This window comes from Chinchilla lanigera, unplaced genomic scaffold (assembly GCF_000276665.1).
Source record: "Chinchilla lanigera isolate Chin_1 unplaced genomic scaffold, ChiLan1.0 scaffold00042, whole genome shotgun sequence".
Lineage (NCBI taxonomy): Eukaryota > Metazoa > Chordata > Mammalia > Rodentia > Chinchillidae > Chinchilla > Chinchilla lanigera.
The window spans coordinates 10,592,406-10,619,137 of NW_004955443.1; the positions used below are offsets into that span (position 1 = coordinate 10,592,406).

General features: G+C 35.1%; 1 protein-coding gene across 5 annotated transcripts in view; it reads left to right on the top strand.

Moving 5' to 3' along the window:
• Nucleotides 1-26,732, top strand: part of Arap2 (ArfGAP with RhoGAP domain, ankyrin repeat and PH domain 2) — a 181,567-nt gene that overhangs the window by 54,643 nt on the left and 100,192 nt on the right. For all 5 annotated transcript variants that reach the window (XM_005392016.2, XM_005392019.2, XM_005392018.2 and 2 more), the window contains exons 7-9: nucleotides 6,164-6,233; nucleotides 10,890-11,010; nucleotides 17,589-17,767. In XM_005392016.2, coding sequence (XP_005392073.1) covers nucleotides 6,164-6,233; nucleotides 10,890-11,010; nucleotides 17,589-17,767 — 370 coding nt within the window. The remainder of the gene's footprint in view (nucleotides 1-6,163; nucleotides 6,234-10,889; nucleotides 11,011-17,588; nucleotides 17,768-26,732) is intronic.

Consider the following 26,732-nt stretch of genomic DNA (forward strand, 5'->3'; position numbering starts at 1 on the left):
TCTTACATAGTATATTCATGAATCAAAACATCACATTGTATCTCATCAATGTGTACAAATAGCTGGGTGTAGCAGTGCTTGTAATCCCAAGGGAGGCTGAGGCAGGCAGATTAGCTCAGCCTGAAATGCCTAGTGAAACCCTGTCTCAGGAAAGTATAAATAATATGTACCAATTGAAAAAAGATTAAAAATATATAAGTAAATATAAGTAAAAATATGTAAGTAAATTTATATATTGAAATTGATTTACTTATTTACTTTATTTACTTATTTATTTAAAATATGTAAGTAAATTTATGTATTTACTTATTTATATATTTACTTAAAAATATATAAGTAAATTTAGGCTCTATAATTGACTTCCAAAACCCTTTTAGCCCTGGGAATTTTAAGTGAAATACCTTTTCCCTTCATTTAAAGGATTAGGTACAGCAGAGATATACTTGAAGTGAAATTTTGTTTTGTTTTGTGTTGGTTTCATTGCTCAATTCATTTGGCTTACATACTCTCAGAAACTGTTACTTTTGTTTGTTTAATATGAGGAAATAAACTTGAAGGTAGAAAAGTGCTGACCTCTTATGGTGTATTTCCTCGCATCTGTCTCTATAGAAAATACTTCATTATTTAAAAGCTTGCATAATTTAAGAGCCTCAAACTTAAAAGAGTGATGAAATAAATTGAAATAAAAAGGGTCATTAGGTAAATAACTAAAATCTATCATTTTGGACAAGATGGTAGTAAATCTAAAAATTGGAACTAATTAGGGTCGGAAGAGAGAATTAAAACCTGCTGTTATTCTTTACAATTATGTAAACAAGGCAGATGAATCTGAAATATCATATTTATATTTTTCTTCAAGATTAATTAGAACGATTTAGGATGATGGTATGATATAGAGGCCATGATTAATAAAAGTCATATATTTATCAGAGTACCTTTGGAGTTTGCTCCAAATTGGGATTTTTAAAGGTGATAATTTGATAATCTGTAACTCCTGAAATTAGTATCATTGTTTTGCATTCTGTTAGATTTTGAGTTTTTATATAATAGATACAATCTTTAAAAAGAGAGAAAAACTATGCTGGCACTTAGGAATGAACTGTGAGAGTACTTCATAAAGAGATTTAATTGGGTGTGTGTACACTGGTGTTTAAAATAATTTTTAAGATATACCTTTTTAGAGAACAAAAATTGACACCAGGTGGTGAAGCTGTTTTTATGAAAGCAGTTGAAGTTTTATACCCCTGCCCTACCAGAGCTCAAGGGAAGAGTTTATAGAAATCCATTCAGTAATACTCCACATGCCTTATAAATTATTCTGAAAAACCTTCTTAAAGAAATATTTCCCCCCAGAACCCTAAAATGGAAATAAGATAAAACCCAGGCTAATGTGTTTACTGTCTTTTTTACCCTTTTATTCCTAGAGGAATTTTGAAGCACTTTGCGAAATTGAGCTCACACATAAAATGTGTAGAGGTCAAATGTTATTACCACCTAAAGGGATGCCCAGAATGCTTTGCCATTGAATGTACTGGAGTCTGTTTTGTGTAGCAGTTAAGAACACAGTCTTTGGGCACTGACTGGCTGGGTTTGACTCCCAGATATGTTCTCCGCTTATTATGTGACTTGTGCAAATTGTTTAACCAGCCAGTGGCTCTGTGGATTCCTGTGTTCAAGGATATTACTCATCTCCTATGGTTGTTCGGGGGGCTGAAAGGGTTAATATTTGTATGTGGCTTGACTTGGTGCCTGAAACAAAGCGTTGTATAGTTTTTCTTTTTATTACCAAGTCCAAGCTTTAAAACCTCTTGGTAATGATGCATCAATTCAGATCTAATTTGTATTGTATGATAACAAAAATAGGATGCTAGCAATTTTTTATTTTAAACATTCACAAAACAAATTAAGCTGTTAAATGAAACTTAATGGAAAAGCATGACTTATTTCAGAGAAAACTTTTAAAGTACTTTGACAGCCCCAATGGTGTGTTTATTAATCACACATAATCCCAGTGGAGTTAGTTGTCTGCTCCTGATTAGACTCTCATAAATACATGAGAGAAATATTTAACAGTCACAGAGAAAAGATAATTCTTAAAGTATGGTGTTCACCAATAGCTACGAAAATAAAATATTTAAAATTACATTAGAATTTGGAAGTAAAGTACTTCTCAAACACTTCTTTTTACTATTTGATTGAAATTTTGATTCATCTTTTTGGGTTTGCAATATGAAATTTAAGTTTCTTTTCTAGAAACAGGAGTAATACTGTCAGGAAGGATGTAGATTTTATCTTTAATTAACCAATTATTAGAATTTAGTATTGAAGTTCATATGCAGAAAATAGCTAATTAAATATTGACACATTTAATGAGCAACAGATTATTCAGTGCTTGTGTGAATTAATGCAGTTTTAGATATATCTTAAATTGTTTATTTTGCATTTAAGTAGGCAGTGTTAAATGTATAAACCATGAAGAACAATAGCTAATATTTTTCTTTTCTCTTGTGGCCTTTCTGAGGCAGGATTGACAAAAATCATGTATATTTAAGATATATAATTCAGTGATTTAATATACATATATGTACATAGTGAAATTATTATCACAATAAAGATAATTAACATTTCTGTTACCTCACAGTTACTCTGGTAACTACTACTATATTCTGTTTATATGAAATCAAATGATTTCATCACACACATGCACACACACACAAGGCAAGAATACTGCGAAGATGTTGGTTAAAATAACCTAAATTCCAAACTGTGTTTTAAAATACATGGTGAGCTTAAAATACAATGGTAAGACTCCTATAGACTCTCATTTTTTTCTTTAATAATAGGTTTATTTTGTCATGTAAAAAACCTGATCTTTGCTGTTGAAAAAAGTAAAAATTAAAGGTGAAGTTTTTCAGTTGTTTTATTCTGTATTTACAAAATGTAAATTTGTGTATGTATTTTTTGGTGAAAAATTTATTCATTCACAAAATAGTGAGCACATTTTATACACTCGTCACTGGTTTTACAGTAGTAAAACAGAAATGGTTTCTGTACTTAGGGATCTCAAATGTAGTGTGAGATAATAATGAAGCAAAACAAACATATAATTAAAGTTTTTATTAAGAGTCATTAAGTACAGGAATGTAGCAAGAGAACCGGAGCCTGAAAAACCTGTGTGATGATCTGAGGTGACTTTTAAACAAAGAGCTCAAGGATAAGGAGGAACCAGCATGACAGGAGGTGGATGGAGCTTTCCAGGCAGAGAACATGTTTCTGGGAGGGCGGTGAGGCCAGGAAAGGGCTAGAGGCAGAGGCAGGAAGTATAGTCCAGAGAGTGAGGCCCACTGACTCCAGTGCTCACAGCATGAGTGAATCCCAAGACACAACATTTTGATGGTAGGATTGCAAAATCAATCTCCGGACTAGCTGGATGTTCTTTCAGCTTCTAACTATGTCCTTCTAATTCCATTTCTTTGTTTTATTTATCTGTCCCTCCATAGACAGCTAGATTTGTTTTATTTGTCTTTCCATAGATAACTAGTATGACATAATAATTTGTAAAAATATTGAGTTACACGTGGATGAACACATCAAATAGTTACCTCGGAGTTAATTAAAATGATTGGGAGAATATTTTAAGGTTGACACTCTCATAGGCTGAAGTTTTCTTTGGCTTTTCCCAAAGAACCAATAGTATTAGCATGTTTCCTTTATGGTACAGTGCCTGAGAGGAAAGATGATCTACTCATAGTAGCATCTTTCATCCCTGGGCCTAAAAATTACTGAACTATTTGCCTTTCTTCTTATTCTCCTCATTGTTCTATGGATACAAATCTTGGCCTCCTGGATAAGAAGGTTCAGATGTCAAACTATGTAGTTGGTGATAGAATTAAAGAAAGCTTTATTAGTGCAAATGGCTGCAATTAAAAGATCCTAAGCAAGACTTGTTAAGGTGCTCTCTAAACTTTTTTTCACTTGTTTCTCTAGCATTGAATTTAACCATGAGTTCTTAGGGGTTTTCCTGCCTTTCCCTAACCTTTGTTTGAAAAGATGCTGATTATACATGAGTGATTAGGTTTCATTTTTCTGTCATCATGTCCATGTTTATAAAAGGACTGTGCTAAATCATGATATTTATTCATTCAGCAAACTTTCTTAGTGCCATATTTGTCTGTTATTTGTGGATTGTCAAGAAGGAAATATCTTTGGACTGTTCATGTAAATCGTAAGTGTGAGTGGGGAAGACTGCCATGAAGTAAGTGAACAAATATAAATAGAGATTGTGTTAGGGGCCCTGAGGAACGTAGAGAGTGCTCTGAGAGGATACCTTTGTGACTTTTGTGGGTTGAGCCACCAAGGAAGGAATGTCTATATTGATGATTTAGGTATAATACTAAAAGATAAAAAGTTAACAAAGGGAAGTAGAGATAAATAAAGACCCTAAGGACTGTATCTCTTACATAGATGTTGATTAGTTTTATTTTAAAATGCAAGAGTTTATATGCTGCTGAGCTCTACCTGACCACCATTTTTAGTGTCAGTCGGGGGCACAAAACAAAAGCTTGATTCACCAATCCCATACTGTTAGGCTTGTGTAGGAAGGTGTGTATTTGCCTGCTTTTTAAGTGTGATAGCAATAAACATGAAGTGGGTGCAAAGTGATATGTAATTGTTATACATTTGTTTAATGTTTCTTTACCTTTCAATTTTTAATGCTGGGAATTTTAAGAATTGCCGAATTATTCGAAAAAGTGAAAATCAAGACATCTGTAATATTGTTGGATGTTGAAGACCAAGAGAAGTTAAACAGGAGCAGGAAAATGAAAGAATAAGGAGAAAAGAGGGCTGGGTAGTCAGCCTGGTTGTATTTTTTTTTTTTTTGGTTTTTCTCCGGTACCGGGAACCGAACTCATGACCTTGCGCTTGCCAGGCAGGCACTTTTGCCGCTGAGCTAAATCCCCAGCCCTGCCTGGTTGTATGAAAAGGTCTTTACGTGTTCATACTACTTCAGAATTAATTCGTTGCTTACGTATGAAACTCTTGTCTGCACTGATGAACTTCAAAAGTTTTCTCCATTGGATCACTTTCAGTCTCCTTTGACTTTAAGCAGCGTGCATGAACGTACCAACGGGGGAGCCTCGCTTTATTTCACAGACATCACAGATGTGCAGCTGAGGAAGTAGCTTTCCAAATGCCTGAAGTTCTTTTGCTATCTTTAAATCTTTTGAAAGCCACAGGAAGTTCTATCAGCTCTTTGTCTGAAACATGTTAGAAAAGTGCAAAAGGAAAAGGAAGACATGGTTGATGTTTACCTACTTATGTAGAAATGACTTTTTTTTAAACACAGGAAGTTCGTTTCCATATATATCTGTGTTAAAAGATGAAGTACCTAGATGGCATGAGTCCAAGCTGCAAGCTGGGTTGAGAACAAGATTTTCAAAGTCGGTCCATTGTATGAGTTCAGGAAAGAGGAATAAAAGCAAAGCATAGAATGTCAGAAAAATCGACTTCTCCTTTTTTACTTAAGCCTAAAAAGCAAACAGGATTATATTATTTTGCTTTTGTTTTTCATATGCCAGTAACCATTTTTGTTTTACTTTCATGTGATCCTCTTTCAAAAAATATGAATGTTTCACTGAACTTTGTGTAATTGTAAATGGTTCTCTGTTTTGACATGGCTTTTCTAGGTTATTCAATCAAAATTTAATAATTTACCTGTGTAAATCCAATTAAGAAAGCTTGGTTAGTTTTGCAAAAATATTACTCATGCACCAAAGGAAAAGTCAAGGTAAAGTAAAGTAGGTGTATAAGCTTAATGAGGGGTGAAAGCTTTATTTACTTTCTTCATTTAAGAATTATCTCCACTAATGGAAATGTGTTCAATGATAGTGTGTGACCACGTTTTGTTGCATACTGAACCTTAGAAATGTGTGATGATGCTGTTAACAATATCAATTTTAAAAATACCTACATCAAAGAAATAGTCATTATTTATACCATTTTCCTATGTAGCATTGCCAAAATCTGTATATAGTCCTATCCTGTTGTTGTCTACGCTGCTTAAAAGCAAATGAAAATACACAATATGGTAACATTATAAATGCATTTTAAATACAAGTGTGTAGTATTTGAAAATAAAATAGCAATTTTATATGTTTTACAGAAAACGTATGTTTCAGAAGAGATGGGTGAAATTCGATGGCCTTAGCATTTCTTACTACAATAATGAAAAGGTAAGTATATTTTACATTTGTCAAACATTGCTTTATACATATTACGTGTACTTCAGTAAACTAAGCAAGTAGGTACAGTTTTTAAGGGTAGGAGATGGATTATCAACATGAAAATAATTGGAGTATGATAAAATACACTTAGATTTGTCTTAGTTTTACTTCTTGATAATGTACAAATTGAGACCTTTTTTAAACTTATATATCTGACAATTATTTCTGGAGTATCTTCGGTAAACCATAGAAAATGCTATGAATGATACAAAGATGAATACGAAATTCACTTTATTGTACAGAACACAAAACAGTGTTGACAAAACCCACTCTAAATAGAAAATGGCAAAGCAAGGGATGGGGTAGGGGGTTGCTTCATTCTCAGAGGTGGGAAGGTTTTGTATGAGATCTCATTTGTCGTGAGTATTGAGGAAAGTGGGAGTGTTTGTACACACAGAAACTAGAGAGAACAGGCCTTGCTAAAGCAGAGAGAACGGTGAGAAGGTCACATGGGAAATTGTGAGCCGTAGCATTGAGCGCAGTTTTTTTGTTTGTTTGTTTGTTTTTTTCATGAGTGGAGAACAGAGCATATGAAGGAGACTTCCGGGAGATGAAGCTGAGAAAGTTTAGGTTTACAGCTCATTGGAAATCTTGACTCTTAGATAGCAGTGGTTATTGTGTACTGTTTTGAACAGAGCAATTTGGTTCTGTTAATGTCTAAACATGCACTTTTGAGGAGCACATATTCGGGCATTTGGGAGGCAGCATGCAGTTACCTGTTTCCCTGGCTGTCTTGCACTGTCCTCATAGTTGCCCAATCATGTCTCCACCAGGACTTCACTTCATGACAGAAAATGGCATCATCGCCACTGCCTTGCTGCCTCGTGCCCTGCTAGGAAATCTAACTCACTGCCTCACTCACTCAGCTTGGGCAGAATTGCCCTGTGGTCGTTTCATTGTCTGAACGTGGTCGATACATGATAAATTTGACCTAGATAACTGTGTTACAGGCTCAAGGGATGCTTTAACATTTCTTTCCTTAAGGAAGATTTTACACTGAAAAGCACAGGCATTGTGAGCCTGTTGTCATTCGAGTACTTTTTTCTTATGTTGTCTTTATCATGTCTTGTTATAAGAGAAATATAAAATCAACTCCGCAGTGCTAAAAATTACAAGATTCACCTTGGGATCTTATGAGAGATTATAAATGAGTTGTTAGAGAAACTACAACTTCCTGAGGTTAAATTGACATAGTGTTTAGCTTGTTAAGTATATTTTAATCAGTTCTAGGGAATTCTTTTTTCGTTATTGTTCTTACAAGTATTTACCTGCTAAACATAAACATTGTTGCAGGCCTGTAGGTTATTTTTAAGGAATTGCTTTTAATACACTTAAAGAGATCTGGTACAAAGAGAATCTCTATTTCTGTTTCTTCTTCTCAAGTGCTGCTTGTGTTTCATTTACTGAAAAATGGGTCAAAGGTAAAAATTGAACAAATCATTAATTATCTCATTAGGGATTTTGTTAAATAAACCTAATTCTTAGGCAAGCTGAAGTTTGAGGACAGTTTACTTGGAAGATAAACTCTAAATATTATAGACATTTGAAATTCACCATTGGTCGTTGCCAGCCGCTACAGGCTTAGAGTAGCCCTAAAACTGTCCCCAAGGAGACCCTGTCTCTTCCCTACCCCTTCAGTTCTTTGACCGTGGGTGTCATTCTTTCTCTGTCACCAATTTCTAGAGCATTTAGTGGCCTAGTTTTGGCCTTTTCCTGCCACTTTAACCTACTTGTGTTTTCAAGGTTTCCAACTGGTCATATATTTCTTTATAATAATCTTGCTCAATAAAACTTGAGCATATACAGTGGAAGATTTGGGCCTGATTGTACCCTTGATGGTTCCCCTCTTTTATGTTCCTTTTCTTCTTTCATCTGAACCTTGTCCACCATCACCATCCTCCAAAAATCCTATGCAAACTTCGGGTTCCATCCTGTCCCCCTCGTGAGCCTTTTCTTTATCTTCTCCAGCTGCCTGTCATCTGAACAGTGCTGTGCAGGGGAGTATAGAAGGAAAACAGGCTGGAAGTATGCAAGCAAATCAGGAGAGTGCTGTAGCGAGCCAGGCATTAACTTATCAGACTGCAGACTGATGCTGGTTTCTGAAGAAATGATAAAAAATGCATTTTAAAAATATTGAAAATGAGCCATCAGAGTTCGGTGTAATTGTGTGATTGATTAAACCTAGGGTTCAGTCATCCAAAAAAGATATATTTAGCACTGACTATAAGAAAGGAAGGTGAGGAAAACAGACAAATGACCTAAGTGTATTTGAGAAGACTGTATCCATCCATCACATTTGTCTATACTAAATCACCATTTAAATTACAAAGAGGGATTACTATAGAGTAAAAGTAGAGGCTGCCATCAGATTAAATTATGATTATCTGCCCAGGTGAGGATGAGGGGCCTGAGAGAAAAGGCTAGTCAGAAAGACATTCTTCAGAAAGGTACATTTAAGCTAAAATATGATGGGGTAACTGTAGGGGTGGTGGTGAAGAATATTCCTTTTGAAATAAGTAGTGTATGCAAAGATGCTGGTTTGGGCAAAGACACGTTCAGAAACGTGGTATGTCCAGGGAACCTCAAGAAGACCAGGCAGGACCTGAGCTGTCAAATGATGGAGAAGCATTTGATGCTATTGATGTAGAGAGATCCAGGTAATGTGGGTGCAGAAGATGAGCCCATGCAGAAACCTATTCCATCTTATCTCAGACGGACAGGAAGGTGTTATGTAATGGGTAGATATAGAGGGAGGGTAAGTTTTCAGATGATGGTGATTTTAGTTTTCAGGTTTAAACTACATATGAGACAGTTACATGTATTATTGACTCAAAATATGAGAGTGAAGTTGAGTGGAATGTATGCACAAGTAAGCAGGAGAGAGCAAGGGAGGGCGAAGGAGAGAGAGTGTTTAGATTTCTTCCCCTAAGGCTGGTAGTTGCATTTGTGAGAAGTGATTTTCATCTTGGCTAGAGATGACTAAAAAAAGATCGGGGATCAATTATTTTCTAAGTGCTTATTTCATAATGGCCTTCTCCTTGGCCCGTTTGAGGTAGTTCATTCATCTTCGTGAATTGCAGTCTCAGTGTCACGTTCAGATTCAACTGCATGGGAGGACATAAGAAAGAAAGCCTACATAGCTTTGACATTTAAGGTTATTTTAAGAAATAGGGATTTTGATGGACACATAAAGTCAGAGATGGGAGATTGGAGCACAGCCTGTGAAGGAACTGTTAAACTGTTAAGAAGAGCACCACGGCATATAGCGTATCTCCTCCCCTAGCAGAAGAGGAATAGCCTTCTGGGAGAGTGTTATGTTGGCCACAGACATGCCTTATCTATCTGCTGTCACAGGAGTTCATAGCTAGAATATGGACTTGAACATTGTTTTTACTCTCTGCATGGAATGGTGCCATACATTCTCCTTACCAGTTATTTTAGATACAGGAGACTGGCTCCAAACTGGGGAGTCTGTGAATAATACTCTGGAAGGGAATGGAAGAATCCCCTTAAGGTGCGTCCAAACTCCTCTGATATGCAAAACTTTACATAATATTTCCAGGCTCTTGCCTTTGGGTTCTGTGTTGCTTATTACTTGTTATGTTGCTAAGTCTTAATTGTTTGCTTTACACCTCCAATTATTCATTCTTTCTGAACATGGTGGTCTCCAGTCATCAGTTTGGTTGAAGTGAAGATGTCTTAAAGTCAGGCTCAAATGTCACCATGTTTGTGCAAACATCCCCTTTAAACATCCCTTTAAAGTGGAAATGAGAATTTCTCTGTCTTTGTGCTTGTATATCCTTTACTTTGTGTTCTGTTTCAAGCTTGCTATCATATATTAGGTTGTTTTCAATTGTGATGCTCCCAGAATGTATAAGGACTCTGCGTTTTCTCACACAGGACTCAGCAATATTATATTCTTAGTAAATAGTTGAAGTTGTGGGATAATCATCCTGCCAAATGGTTTGTGAGGGTCCAAGAAAAATGAAGGTGGAGAAAAAACTACCAAAGTCTTAAGAATGATTTTTTTCAGCAAAATCATGTTTAAATGCCACTTGCAAGCAGTTAAATCCATCTTGTTTTCTCTGTATATTATTGGAGTATAAAACTAGATGTAATGTGAGTTTAAGATCCTCATTACGAAAACATTGCATGGCATGATTAATTCATAAAATCTAACAGGTCTCTTAGGTATTTTTTATTCTCAGTAGGTGATAGCAGTAGTTTTGAGGTGCTTCACTTACAGTACCTGTTGTGACCAGCAGATGCCTGCAAACACCGTAAAATCATTTTGACGAGCTAGTTTTAAAGAACATGCTGCTGCTTTTTGGAACTAATTTATTGCTAGTCTAGTATGATTGTTCGTATTTTATTTTTTGCCTTTTCATCCCAGACAAGGAGAAAGCTGAAAAGATGTTTCACTTAAAAGAAAGGGATTTAATACTTTCCTTCTGGGGTATTAAATCAATGGATTTTTATGTCATTTTAAAATTTGGATAGAAATTTTGTAACAGAAGCAGTTGTAACTATTGTATCATTCTTTTTTGATAAGATCAAAAAATTTTATTTTAATGTGTCTTTGTCTTTTTTCTCTAACCAATTCAGGAGATGTATTCAAAAGGAATAATTCCCCTTTCTGCTATATCTACAGTACGAGTTCAAGGAGACAACAAATTTGAAGTTGTTACAACACAAAGAACTTTTGTGTTTAGAGCAGAAAAAGAAGGTAATATTCTCTCTTTATCCTTATGAAAATACATTAATTTCTGGTCCGATTAATAAACCAGGTAATATATAAATATGAAGAATCTTTTACATAGTTTACATTTTAAAATTTGTTTTTTAAATACATAATGTTTAAACCAAAATAAATTGAGAAGTTATATTAATTACTCTTTTAATAATGAATGTTATCATGGAGCTGCTAAGTGCTAAGTACGCTTTTGAAAAGTTGTATGTCTGTAGCACTGAGGTGAGAAAAAATAGATAAGAATCTCTGCTGTCCTGGAGCTCATTTTAGGCTCTTTTGCTAATCAAGTAGTTATTTAATATGCAAAAGCAATGTTCCTATTAAGTTAATTTTTATGAGAAAATTTCTCTAGGTCAAGCTTTTAGCTGAATGTATGGCACAATCATTCTTTTAGAGCTTTTGAAGCATCTTTTATATTTCTTAAATTCTTTTCACTTTTACCATTAAGGGTCACTTAGTGGTAAAAACTGATCTAAAGATGACATGTTTTCTGGATCACAGCTAAAGGAGTACATAGAAATGTTTTTTGAATTTTGTTTTGTTATGGAAGGAGAAGCTAGGGAAGTTAAAAGTTTTATGTAGTGTATTTTGACTATCATGATACACTATTACATAAATCTCACTAGTTTTAAAAATATAGGTAAGGCCATCTCCTCAAAGAATTGGAATTTAGGGGCTGGGGATTTAGCTCAGCGGCACAGCGCCTGCCTGGCAAGCGCAAGGTCGTGAGTTCGATTCCTGGTACCGGAAAACAAACAACAAAAAAAAAAAGAATTGGAATTTATCCTAATTTTGAGGATCATTTTTATTTTAGCATAGATGTATAATTAAGCTTGATTTTGCAAAAGTATTTCTTGATGCTTTACTGTATTTGAATTCTGATGAGATAGAAAACTTACTGAATAGTTGCTATGTATCAGATTGTCTGCTCCATGCATTTTCACAGCAGTATTATAAGGTAAGCATTGCAGTTTTCCCATTTTACTGAGAAGAGTATTCACCAACATTTGGAAGCTAGTATAGTATTAACTATTATGGGGAAACATTATCTTTATAAAAAAAAACTAGATTTTCCAGAACATACAAGAGCATAATTGGCATGAAGAAAGCATTCAGTAAATACATTACTAGAAAATTCCCATTGTTGCTTTGGATGATCTACAATGAGTATTTTGCAGTGTCCTTCATACCAGAACTAGTCCCCCCATCAGTTTGTAAGATTATTTTGTGATGCCACCAAGAACATAAAATAAGAAGTGCCAAAGTGTGTTTTTGCTTGCAGTAAATACTACATTGTCAAACACCTATGTATATGCTACATGATATTTAAAAGACATATCGAAAGCTAGGACCCTCTAGGCAGGGGTCAACAAACTGCGGCATCTAACCTGCACCTGGCTACTGCCTGCTTTTGCAGGTGAAGTCTTGCTAGTTCACATCCCTCTCATTCATTTATATGCTTTCTTACGGGCATTTGCTTCCCCTGTCCCAGAGCATCTTATTGAGTATTGACTATGTGAGGAGCCATTTTTCTGAATTTCTGAAATTCTGAAAGTCACCCATAATTGATATTTGGTATTTGAGAAGGGATTTGTATTTGAAATTGGTTTTCCTCGTCATGTGTTTCTTATGACACATAGCATTGCTCCTCTGGTTCGTCCAGTGTGACAGTCTTTCTGGTGCTTTGGTTTCCACTGCTCTATTTCTTTGAGGTGCTCCTCTCTTCCCCTTGGCTCTCAAACTGAATCTCACCTATGCCATGTAGTCTCTGCGGTACGGTAGACACACTAAATAAAGCTTCCCACTTGTGAAAGTCTGTTTCTTGCTGCATGAAATTTAAACAGACATATTTTATTTATATAGGATCTTTTAACCCACGCATGTTTTTAAAGTCATATATTTACAGTGGACCAATATAATCCTTCTGTAGCATATAGTTTATTTTTGTGATGAAAATGTAATAGAAGAATTTTATGAACCTTGGTATAAATTTATAATTCGTTAAATAAAATTGCAGGTTTTTAATTTTTGAAACCATGGAAACAGTGCTTAAGTAAAAATGGACTGTATCCCCATGGAATTGCTGAATAAGTTTGATTGGAAGTTATTTTTACATAGTAAGAATTCATCTTTTTAAAAGAGCTGTATGTTCAAGCATGTGTATATATATTTATATATAAGTGGTGTATGTGTGTCTGTATCTTTAGTATGGAGCCTAAATGTGTTCATTAAATGATCTTTCTTCTTCTCACATGTACAAGTGGTAGATTATTTTGTAGGAACTGGGAAATGAAAAATTTTACTTAATGAGCTTTAGGCTTAATTAAAGTTTGCTTCCATCTATGAAGATGCAGAATCAGAGTTTAGCACAGAAAGTGGAGAAGTTTGACATCTTAACAGAGATACATTCTTAATTTTTGGTGAAGAGGTTCTGAAGACCTATATACAACAGCTACCCTTGTCTTCTCTGAAATCAGTGTCACTATTTCTAAACTGTTCATTACCTGCTGGCTTGGCTAAAACAATATTATAATTTGGCATCTTTTCCCTGCGGATTTTCTGAGACTTCTGTTTCTCCAAGTTTCCTAATAAAATATTGTTATTCTTTTAGCTAAAAGTGAAATAATAACATTTAAAAAATTAAATATGCTCTTCTTTAAGTAGAAAATTTAGTCAGATTCCTCTTGTTCTTGAGCAAACCAGTGAAATTGGGGTGAGAGTCACAACAACTAATGATCTCTTCAGTCAGTTTCTCTGCAGCATCTGTGATCACATGTGTAGAGACAGTATGTTTCTGCCCATGTTAGCACAGTCTAGACCCCTGAGAAACAAGCAAGCATGCCGTTCTCCTAACTCTGTTTAAACCACGTCATACAGCCCTCGAGTTTTAGTTTTGATACCGATACTGGAAAGTTGCATGTTTTGTTTTGTCTTTTTTCTTCCCCTGTAAGTACTCTTGGTATAAGGAACGTAAGTTTTTCTTAGTTGTTCTGGGCAAATATTTTTATCCTCTTTTGAGATCTTCAGTGTTTTTAGAAGCAGAACATAACATATTTTCCATTCCTTTTGTTTCTTCATTGCATTATAGATTGTTTGACAACTTTCTATTTTGTAGAATTCTTCATGGCATTCTGAAAGTTTCTGACACATTTTAGGAACTTGCTACGATTTTAACTTTCTTTTAAAATATTGTATTTTAGGGCCTCCAAGTCTTGCTTTGAAAAAGATTGCATGGGTTTAAGTTGGCTGATCTCAAATATGCATCTCCACCTCTGGCCCTGTCCTTTATTCCAGAATCTTATATGTGCATTCAACTCAACATGGATATTAATAGCTTCTCAAATTCCAAATTCCAGGTTCTACTCTTTCCACCAAACCTTCTGTATCTTCATCATCGCCATAAATGGAAGACCCAGATTTTTAGGCAATGAACTGCAATTTCTTTTTTAACTCTTTTCTTTCATGTCTCACCTCCAGTTCATTAGCAAATCCTGTCAGTTTGACCTTGAACATATGTCTGGATATCGACAAACTCTCAACACTTTCATTGCTACCACTCTGCTGCAAGTCACTGCCTCTTTTGGGATTGTGTTTGTCACCTCTCTTGTTCAACTGTGGTCAGATTGTCAGTTCAGTTGTGAGAGCAGGCAGTCAACAAGAAAGTCAGATCATACCTGTTTACTTCCAAGATTGCATTGTCTTACCTGTACTGAGACTAAAGTACTTATATCCCAACACCCTCCGTAATCTGGCTGTGGTCTCTTTGCTGTCTAGCTTTGCCCAAGGCACTTACCTAACAGGAAATTATAATTTGGTTTAGAATATTCTAAGTTATCAGTGTGTATTCCCCCATGTCTGTGGTTGTACAGCCAAAGACAAATGATACTCGCAGTCTGTTGTGTTTGAATCATCTATTCATCATTTTTCTCCTTTGAGGTAATTAGGAATAATCAGAATATTACCATTACTTTTTCTGTTCTTCTTACTCTTTTTCATTGTTTAGTTCCTGTTAGTAACACAGGCCCCCAGAGATAAATAATTCTAGGGAGCCACGTGTTTTGGTGCTGCTATAAGATATATAATCCCCAAAAAGCAGTTGCCACTTTCAAATTAATTCCTGAGAAGTTGAGATATTTGCTAACAGCGACTAAAAGCCTCAAGCACTATGGCTTAGTTCATTAAATTATGATCTACATTTCAGGCTAATTTATGTAGATTTACACAAAAAGAAAGCATTATATACATTTATTTGGTGGGAATATCTTGTGTGAAACTAATGGTCACAAGTTATAACCAAGTTAAATGTTAACTAAAAATGGAAGATGCTATCATAGTACAATCTACCTCTGTGTGTATATAAAATTGTAGAGAAGTTGATGATTACTGTCAGTGTGTTAGCTGTCTGGGTACTTCAGCATGTTTCAGTTTAAGATACAGAACAGCGAAGGGGACGTTTGATAAATATTTCTTCCCAATATGTAGAAATAAGCACCAATTCTTGTGGGTTATGTAACAGCCACAAAACAGCAGTGTTGAATAAGTTTTTAATAAATACTTTGATCACTGACAAAGCCAGTTTTTAGTACTTTTCAAAGTGAACAAGAAGAAAAATAATTTAAAATTAAGACTCCTAAAATAATTTTAGATTCATGTTGGAAGGTGACCGTGTCTAATATGGAGATGTATTTCAGTGTACCACACTGTTGCTCTGGGGAGACCTGTCATAGAAGGACTTGAGAAACTGTCACATTTTCTAAGCATAGGTCCTACATACTCTTTCCATAAAAATTCTTCCTGCATGGATTCAGTATGTTTTATTTTTCTTTTTGCCTTGATAACCCTTTCCTATTTTCCTTGTTTTATTTGGGTGTATTTTTCCTTTGCCCCCCGTTTTTTGTTTTTCTTTCTGGTTTTTTCCTGGTACCAGGAACCGAACTTATGACCTTGTGCTTGTCAGGCAGGCGCTGTGCCGCTGAGCTAAATCCCCAGCCCCCTTCCTTTGCCTTAATAATTCCTTCTCCATTTGTTTTAGTGGCTCATTTTCCCACATCATTGGTACAGTGATACCTCAAGGCATGTCCCATTCTCCCCTTTTCCGTTGAACCCTGGCCTATGCCCACAGGTCTTCCTTTGTTCGCGTGTTGCTGTCATTCTGCACAGATCCTTGTGCACGGCACTGTACACCAGAGATGGTTCTTTTGATTAATTGAATCATCCCACCTTTTTTGTCTGGATTGCTCATAACACTAAGCTACCTTTTATTCTGAGTAATTTATTTTGTAATGAACATCCATCATTGTTGTTAGAACCTTAGCTAGGTAGTTTTCATTCCCCTTGGCATCTATACGCTTAATATGTTCTTTTGTTTGCATTTTCTTTTTACTTTAAGTCTTATTTCTGAACTCTAAACTTGCAGTTTGGCCCACCTGTCATCATCCTAATTATCCTGAACCCATCACTCCCTTGCTAATAATCTTGAAATGTACTTCCTCTGCCTCTGTAATAAGAATGGAATTCCTTAAACAGGCAGTGAAGATTCTGTAAGCACATTTCCCAGTATTTCCTTTGTGAGTTCAAAATTACAAATGTATTTACTTTAAGATGGTTGCTGAACAGATGTTGGTTCCTCTTTCATTTGTTTTTGTGTTGGCCTTGCTCAAAATTCTACTCTGTTCCTCCCTCTCCCAAGCTCTGGTTTTATCTTTTGAATTGCCTGTCATCCTCTTGGTTAAGGACTAAAATTATTTCTTTTACTTCGTGATAACAAAAAAAAGCTGAGTGAGAGTTAAAACAGATTTTAATATTAACTTGCTAAATGACCTTCAGCAAATCACTTAGCTCAACTGAATTGACTCATATATTATTTGATTCCATTTGTATGACATTTATACTATTCTGTGTTCAAATCTAACTTGCCTTACAGCTTTGATTGCTCTCTGGGGAGAAACAGCATTGGTATGCCCCTGACACAGTGTGTTGTATGTAGTTGAAGGTCACTCAGCTTTTGTGAAGGGAGTTGGGAGTACCAAGTTTTAATTTGCCAGTTGAGATGCTTTTATTACTGTTGAGGATGGGAAGGGAGATTGAATATCAAGGCAGGCTTACAGTGAAAGATTTTCTGGGTATTTGAGTGACTAAATTGTCACGTATATACTATTAATTATTGGGTATTAATATTACTTTCTTCTGTTAAAAGAGAAAATCACATGTCATGAGTCACCCATATAAGTGTTTCTCAGACTTCACAAGAACGCAGTTCACCTAGAGTTGATTTTATAATGCAGATTCTGATTTATGAGGTATGCAGTGGGGTCTTAGGCTTGGCATTTCTAATAAACTCCCAGCAGAAGCCAATGGCATGCGTTCTGGAACAGCTGAGTAGTGTTCTTTCCCCTTAAGGAGCAGGGTCGTTGGCTCTGGCTACCACAGCGTTTCGATTGTAGTTGTGAGAGATTATTTGTGAATTACCTGTTTGAAGGAAAACACATTCCTTGTTTGTGTTTCTGTGTCTGTACAACTTCTGTGTAGATTTACGTGCTTTCTTGTGTTTTCAGAGGAGAGGAATGACTGGATCAGCACACTGTTAAGTGCACTGAAGTCACAGTCCCTTACTTCTCAGTCGCAAGCCGCTGTTGCCCCTGAGAAATGTGGGTATCTTGAACTGAGAGGGTACAAAGCCAAAATTTTTACTGTATTAAAGGGAAGCAGTGTGTGGCTTTGCAAGAATGAGCAGGTGAGTCTTACTACATTAATTGTAAATTGCTGGTTTTGATTATAGCAACTGTGTTTTGTTTTGAGTTTTTGGAGTTTTTATTAACAGGGTCTTGTTTTGTATTGAGTTGTCCACTAAATACACCAGAGAAAAGAGTGATTGAATTTTTTGTTTCAGAGAAGTATCTATATCCATTTTGAGACTGGGCATCACCTTTTAAGGTGATGAGGAAAGAGCATTGCTGAACATAACTTGTTTGTTTTGTCTTTTTGAGACAGGGTTTCACTATGCAGTTCAGAATGGCCTTGAACTCACTTTGTAGCCCAGGCTGGTCTCGAATTTGCAATGCTCCTCCTGCCTCAGCCTCCCGAGTGCTGGGATTACAGGTGTGCGCCACCACGCCCGGCCCTGAACATAATTTTTGAAATGTATTTCTTAGTTGAAGTAAAATAAAACTACATGAGAGAATAAATAAGAGCCAATTCACCATTACACTTGTTGATGAAATAGGTCCAGTTCTGCACCTGGTGTGCTGCTTTTATGTTTATAATAGAAAACTTTAGACTTTAGACAGGTAACATAATTTCTTGAGTTTACAAGGTATTATTGATACTTTTTTCTTTTTTTGTAAATATATTGGTTCTGGGAAACATAAATAAGTGGACATATATATATATATATGTATATATCACCAAATATCATAAACTTACCTGTGCACACATCACATATAAATAAATAAAATAGATTTGAATTGTTCAGGTTTTAAATTTGGTTTATATGAAAATACTCAATAGAGAATTTAAATATTTTTGAAGAGAATCATGGTGAAATAACGTGTTAAGTGTTATTTCATTCTCTATACTTCCTTTTCTCTAATGTTTCTGATCTTTAATATGTAAATGAAAATTCTTGCTCTTCTCCTTTTGGGTATACCTTCTTATTTTTTAATCTTTCAGCCTAGGATATGTTAGGTGCTTAGTAATTATTGGTGGCATTCATCAGTGTCCTTGGGATATCTGATCTAAGGGGAGCCCTCATTTTATTATACATTATAGTAAGTTATGGTATGGTGAAGAATAAATGCTATTTTCATAACAAAAAAAGATTCTAATTCTAAACAAGCAGTAGTTAAGAACATTAACAGCACTGTATAGCTCTTTATCTAAGGCATCCTCTGAACTTTGGTGTGAACTTACTCATTAATTTTTTGGGGGTAAGATTTCTTAGCCAGTTAATTGTGGAAGGCTTCATTGAGCACTGTCAGCATACTAATAGCTTGGATAGTTAGCATATTCCTCAAGAAGAATAGTGATGTACAGCTTAATAATGTGTATGAATTGAATATGAAGATTTTCATTCTGTAAAGTTAGGTGATTAAAACTTTTCTTCCTGGAATGGAGGTGAAGAATGCGTAGTTTGCGTGTGTTGGTGTGGAAGTTGCTCTGCCCAGTGGAGGTGTTGTTTTTTACTTGCACAGACTGGATGGACTTCACTTTATTAGTTCCATTGTTCACTTTAGCAAGATTGTCTGAGTTTATCTTATTCTATCAGAGTAACATAGACATTTTCAAAGTTTTAGTAACATTTTTGATTAGGAAAAAACACCTGACATTACTGATTTATAATTAGTAATTAGTTTGAAAAGCATAATAATGATGCCATTTGTTGAGTACAGATAGCACGCTAATTGACTTGTAAATATTCCTTTTTAATCTTCCTTACAAATATAGGAAGTACATAATCTCATCTGTACTTTATAGATGAGAAAAATGAGAATTGAGTAATTTCTACAGGGATTACACCTACTCATGCAGAATTTAACTTAAACCCAGAAATTTATAACTCTAAGCCTGGCTTTCTAACCAGCATACCAAACTGTCATTGTAAAGCTTAAATTGAAAAGAAATTTTCTGTTTTTTAACCATCCAGAAATGGCTCTAGAATTCTTTTTATGAAAAAATTATCTAGAAACTTCAGGACGTGCTTTCAGTACACTCTGTATGTCATGTTGGCCCGCTAAAATTGCTGTGTTTTGAAGAAGGGGACACAAGTCTAACCTTCGGGAAGTAAAGCAAGACAGGCCCAGCGATGGATGAGGAGTACTGTATTAAATTGTGGAGGGGTTACAGAGAGACACAAAAAAAGGAGCATCTAAGAAGTCTAGGAACTCGAAACATTTATTTACACGAGGAATGAATATGTTCTCTTTAAAAATTAAAGTATTAAGGCTGGGCCCCTCCGTATTATTTAAGTCTTTTTCCTAATATTACCCTGCTTATATATGTACCTTTGAGAAGTGGAAACTAGTTTTTAAAGATGCGCTAATTTTGTTTTATTGATGACATCATTTAATATGAGGGTCACATCTTGAAGAATTTCAGGTTAAGTCGTAAAGTCTTACTCACTAGCGGGTTGGAGACCGAGTGGGTAAGTTAAGGAAGGCTGTCCCTGCTCAGGCCACTCCAGTGTCTTCCTTTTTACGCTGTGGTATGTGCCCTGTTCTCCAGAGGAGGGTTGCTCCTTGGCTATCTCACACAGCGAAGCAGGTTATCTAAAGTGGGTGATGGCGTGCTACCTGAGGAAGGAGTCTTTCCCTGAATGCAGAGAACTTTATGCCATTGTGAGCATCAACCAGTGTTTTAGGAAAACGACTAAATGATAGTACAATATTTTGATGCAGCTTCTACAAATTTTATGAGCACATATGCATGTATATTTCAAAGGCGATGGAAAATAAGCTACTCGTCATAAAAATGTAGTATTAAGATTTGAACTTCAGTATCTTAATTTGTTTTGCATCTAATTTAATGCAGCAAAGTTTAATTATCTTTATTACTTTAAAACAGTGAATTTATTACCCACATAACTTAGTAATATGAAGAGAATTAAAAATATAAGGAGATTGACCTATACCACTCCAGTGTAGAAACAAATTAACTTCAGTTTTCTTTCCTTTAATGTATACATATTAATTTACTTTATCACTTCAGAGGAATAGACAGGCAGTGGATGTGGTTGGAAGGGCAACCCATGTAGCATGTGCTGAAGAGTCGTGAGAGAGGTAGCTCATTTACCCCAAGAGGGTGGTACTGGGAGAATGCAGTTACGGGTTTTTGTTTTTGGTCCATTACTAATTGGCTCAGGTAGTTAAATTCATTTTCTAAAATGGCATGATATAAAGAAGGGAAGTGGGGTATTATTCTTAGGCCATTACTTGCATCACATGTTGAAATTTCAGATTTGTAGGTCTAGTTTAGACCATTTGATTCAGAATATTGGAGAAAAGGATGGTGGAATTTGGATTCATAAATAAATACCCAGGTGATTCAATGATAGGGAATTCCAAAACCACCCATGTGAGACTCTGTTCTAATTGGTTTTCTCTTTCCAAAATGATGGACATCCAACTAAGGGAACAAGATGTTTTTTGAGTTGGAAAATACATAAAAATAGCCTTCAGCAACATTAGTATCAGTATTTCTCTCCTTTATATTTTGGGATTGCTATAACTCTTTTTTGGGAATTAACCTCAATTTAGAAATATCTATTTTTCCTGATGAAATATTTTGAAACATTTAGGTACAGAAGAATGTTTATGTAGAAGATTAAGAGAGTCATTATTAATGGTAATACATTTTGAATTTTGAAGATGTGTGTAGTTTCAAATACATATATAGTTACTGCTTTTCTGCTAAAAAAATCTCATTATTCTTGTATAAGATTTTCATTTTTCAGCCCATAAATCCTCCCTTAACAATTTAATTTCTTTTTCTTAATATAGATGCTTGTTATAAAAGTAAGCCTTATTTGAGAGAGTTTTTAAACTCCACTGGCAAGTCCTCAGTAAAGAAAAGTGTTTGAAATCAAATAGAGATATTGTTCGTTATTTCCCATACATTCCTTTACCTCAGTGTGTGTGTCTAGAAGTTCATGTTTGAGGATTATTTAGCTCTCCTAGAGCTTCTTACCTTTCCCAATAAGTGCCCTTAGTGTCTCGAGCACCCCTGCAAATATATTTTGAGTAATTATTTTCCCTCTTCTTGAATTTGTCTCTTACTCTGAATCAAGAATGTGCATTTTCTCAGTTAAAATAAGCACTAAGACATCATTGTAGTCAGTGCTTTTATGTGTTTTGAAATCTCTCTTTTTAAAGCAAAATGGCATGAGGATACTAGGGAGTTGGCCTGTCTGTGTGTTCTCATTGATGGTTCACTGGCTGTTCTTAACTCTGAATAGTACATGTCAACATGGATTTAGCATGGACGTTTGGTTTTCCTAGTTTCCCAGTTCAAAAATTCACCTGTATATTCCTGTTCCACCAAATAAAAGTTATACAAACACAGTCAATTTCTTACCAAAAAAAAGTTATATATTCCTGTTCATACATTAGACCTTGAAAGGACTAAAGCCTGAAGTAGCTTTTGGGCTGCATAGAGGAAATATGTTATGTATGTTTTATTGGCTATTGCCTTAGGTATTTTTTTTTCTTTTTCCATATAGGCTTTAAGGAGAAGTAGAATACAGCTATAAAGAGATGACTAAAAACGTATCATAGAGGAAAGTGGCATAATCAAAACTGAAGTAAAATTCTTTACTTCATTACCTCTTGGAAAACATTGTGTTGCCTTTATTCACATAAATTGTCATTCCTTATATATTAGCACCATCTGTCAGCCCCACGCCATTTTAATCTTATAACACTTTCTTCTTTTTATCTCTTCTTATATTTTATATACTTGAAATGTGTTATGATTTTTTGCATGTTACTCAGCTCTGTATAAAATGAGTGGTATAATTGAGTTTGTATAAGTCACACTACAGTCACCACATTTCCTTAGCATACTTAGCAAGTACTAAGCAGAGACCTCCTCCTTCCTAGGTGCTATTGTGGGAGCTAGGAGCAAATGTTTCACTTTCTGATAGGAGTGATGGAGTGGTAAACATGAGATTTCTGGTAGTCTTGCATGTAACCCTGTCTTCTATTTTGAATTTTCTTTTTTGACAAGATTTGCCGTGGTCCTTTCCTAAAGAATTATGTTCAAAGTGCTGAATAGGTGTCAGCTACAGTTTAACCTTAAAAATATTAGAATTATAATGTTTATTTTCCCAAATTAATAGTAATAATATTTTATTTACTGTTGCTTCCTCAGGAGATCCAGGCAAGAACCTAACATTGCAAAAATCTATAATAAACTTGAATTAGTGATTGTTTACAGATACCATCTTGTCTTAAGAGTTTGCCTTTTTACAAAAGCTATTTTCTCTTAAAATTATGACTTTTTCAGCTCCAAATGATCTCATATCTTTGTTTATACACTGCGATTGTATTGTCTTTCTTGCTAGTTTCTTTAAGCTGTTTATATAATTAATATATGAGTCTTTATATTGTATTTACTGCCATTGTTTTTCTGAGCTACTTTTAATTTTCATTTAATCTTCGGTATGGTTTTGCTTATATAATTAAACTTTTTAAATCAGTGCAAAGCTTATACATTTTTTGTTGTGTAATGTGGCACACGCTAGTAATCCCAACACTCTGGAGGCTGAGGCAGGAGGATTGCCGCAAGTTTGAGGCCAGCCTGGGCTACAAAGTGAGTTCAAGGCCAGCGTGAACTACATAGTAAGACCCTGTCTCAATAAATAATTACATACATACATACCAAAAAAAAAAAAATAAAGGAACAATTTTTATTTTCTTTATTTATCTTGCTCTAGAAGTAGTATATAAGCCAGTATTTTAAAAAAAATTTTAACAAGCTAATAAATTAAACATTTTGAAACATATGAGTATCTATATAGTTATATCTATATCTATATATTTATATGCACAGTATTGCTAATTGGATGGAGTATCTGCAAATGGACATGAGGCAATTTAAGGGAATTGGCTTTGTTTTCCATTTGTTATGTTTCCCTGACAGTCAGTCTCTCATCTTTTTCTGATGAGTTTTTTAAATATCATGTTAATATTAGCAAATTCATTATAACCAGATGTCTTGCTTGATGGGTTTGGGTAACCATTTGATGATAATTGTGGCAATGAGTTTTAACTACATAAATTCACTTGATTAAGCATTTTCAAATCAGACTATAACAAGAGCCTTATTCCTCCCTTCTCCCCCAACATAATATCCCCTGGTGTTCTGGCATGGAAATGAATCTCTAATAGAATTTAAATATGCCTCGGAGGGCTCTGGGTTCTGTGGCACCGAAAGAAGCTACAGGATGTAGGTGGTGGCCTCCCATCCTCTGGGTTCTGTATCTGGCCAAACTGTGCATCTGGCGTTTCCCAGGAAGTCTGGTGCCAATGTCATACAATGCCACATCTGTTTTCAACAAATGTTTAAGCACCAAGTTCTTAAATTCCTGGCAGGGAAACCTAGCATCCAGGATTTCTAAAAATAGGTTTGAAGTTTCAACAGATTTGGGGTTAATAAACTCTTGCTGAATTTTTCTCTTTGGGAATCAAGCTATCATTTTGCTTTCACTGTGGAGTTTCAGCCACAGTGCATTGCTGCAGATTTGTATAAATAACTAATTTCAGTATCCTGGTAGATATTTAATGTTATTCCTGTCTGAATAGTATGGAATCGTTGTTGTGAATACTTCCTGTCATTATAAATAAAATGAAAAATCTTTTTGTTTGAAGATAAATTCTGTGTTTAGGACTTTCACGTGAAAAGTTGGCCAGGATGTATGAAACCTTAATTCATGTTGCTTCAATTTTTTTATAATAATGCTGTATAAGGTAGATACTGTATTTTTCAAAAATGGGGGGATTGAGGTCTAGATCAACTAAATAACTTGCTGATGGTAGTATAGCCAGTAAGTGGTTCAGCCAAGATTCCCCAGGACTAACTCTCAGTGCTGCCTTGGTCATTACCTCAGCCGCAGGTCCAGCTCTGCTGTGATCCGTGTGGGAGTTATTGCTAGTGGCGGAATTCATGCTTCCTGAGATCCCATATCCTTTGCAGAGCACTGAGTGTAAAATATTGCTTATTTTGCAATGTATCTTTGGCTGTTTACTTTATATAACAATTATAATTCTACCCACTGAATTTCTTCATTACATTTTTTTCCATCCAGTTTGTAGCATTTTAAAGGTTGAAAGGTTGGTTCATCCTTGGCTCGTGCTTATTTTTTCAGGATGAAAATAGAACTCACAATCAGATTGTAGTTAATGGGTAATTTATTTTTAATTTTCCTGAACATTTAACATTTACATTTCATTCCATTTCTACAATGTATTTATGTCAGCTAGTTATTTTTGAACATGTATTTTCTTGTAATTAACTTTTTAGTAAATAATGCATTCAGTTAGTTTCAAATTCAAGACATAGAAAATAAAAATAAGAACAATAGTTAACTAGACCTGTGTGGCACTTGGTATGTTCCAGACATTCTTCTAAGCACGTTTAATTGCATTAATTGAATTCTCGCTAAAGTGAGGCTGCAGATGTTGCATCTCTCTTCTGTAAACAAGTGAGCTGAATCAAGAGAGATATCTTAACATTAAGCTGGTGTGGGTTTTGTCCTTTGACCAGTTCATGTCACCTCCTTTGGAAAGCCTTTTTGTGAACACACCTCTCATTTTTGGGTTGGACTCCAGTGCTTACCCTACAGTCAGGGATTTTTCTTCATTGGATGTATTACTACTTTCTCTCATTCTCTCTAAACCATAAGCTTCCCCAAGGCAGGTACCTTGCCTTACACTTTTGTTCAGATACAAAAGTTAGTATAATTATTGGCACACTCCAGGTGCTCAATAACACCTACTTTGCTTTAAAAATAACAGTATCCTCATAGCATACTTTAAAAACCAAATACAAATTTATAGCAGTTTGTAAACTTCAGAGAATTATAAAATTGATATTAGGATGCAATAAAGATGATTTTAGTCTTTGAACAGGAGTACAGGATTTATCAGTTGATCAAGTGGGATCATACAAGTTAAATATATCACTGTGTTTTTGGCCTGGTTATTTTCAGCCTGTAGCCTTAGTGATATCAAGTGTTTTTGTGTATTCTGATTGCATTTTTCAAATATTGTACAGAAGGCAAAGAAGTGTTTGTGTCCTAGTGTTTAAATATTGCTGACTCATCCTGTGTAATTCTAAAACTGCTTCTGTTATCTAATTCAATGTTTCTCAGTGTTGACCATATACAAGAACCTTATGTGTAATACTGTTTTTGTAAATTTTGTATTCTTGGAATCAAATCTCAGGTTGAGAGGGAGAGATCACCTCTGATAATTTTGATGAGCATCTAAGAATGAGAAATAGTCTAAATATGTTATAAATACTGTCTGGAAAGAAAAACTTAATATCACCAAAAATATTTTCAATAGAAAATGCACTTGTTCCATATTTAATAGCTCTTGAGAGCACTGATATTTATTTTGTTACTGTTGTATATATTTTACAGTCAATTTGTATTGGTGAACTGTGCAGATACTCTAATTACTCAAAACCATATGGCCATGGCAAGCAGCTGATAAATGGGTTACAGTTTTCGGGGCTAAAATAATCATCTTTGCCTTGCTTGGGAGAACTTTGGAGTGTTGAGCCAGCCCTCACTTAACAGAAATTGGAGCTTCAGATATAGTCATTGCATGACTTGCTTGTAGAAATGAGGGGCCATCTATTCAGGCAGGAACCTTGATGACACTCATCAGTTTCTATAAAAGGTTGTCATTCGCACCATCTGCTAGTCCTATGGTCAGAATATTATGTGCCTCTGCCCTTAGTAACATGCAGTACTTGCGGGTCAGCCTTCATGGAAGAATATAATCTGGAGTGGTCTGATACCCAGCTCTTGTCAAAAACCTCATTATGGAGAGTTGTTTGAAGGACATGCAGTCCAGATATACTAATTTATCGTAGAGTTTATCAAGGGGAGCCATCAGAAAGCTTTTTTAAATATATATCATTTTGCCGTTCCTTCCTTGTTTCCCCATTTATAAGAGAGTTTGAATTTCCAGGCACAT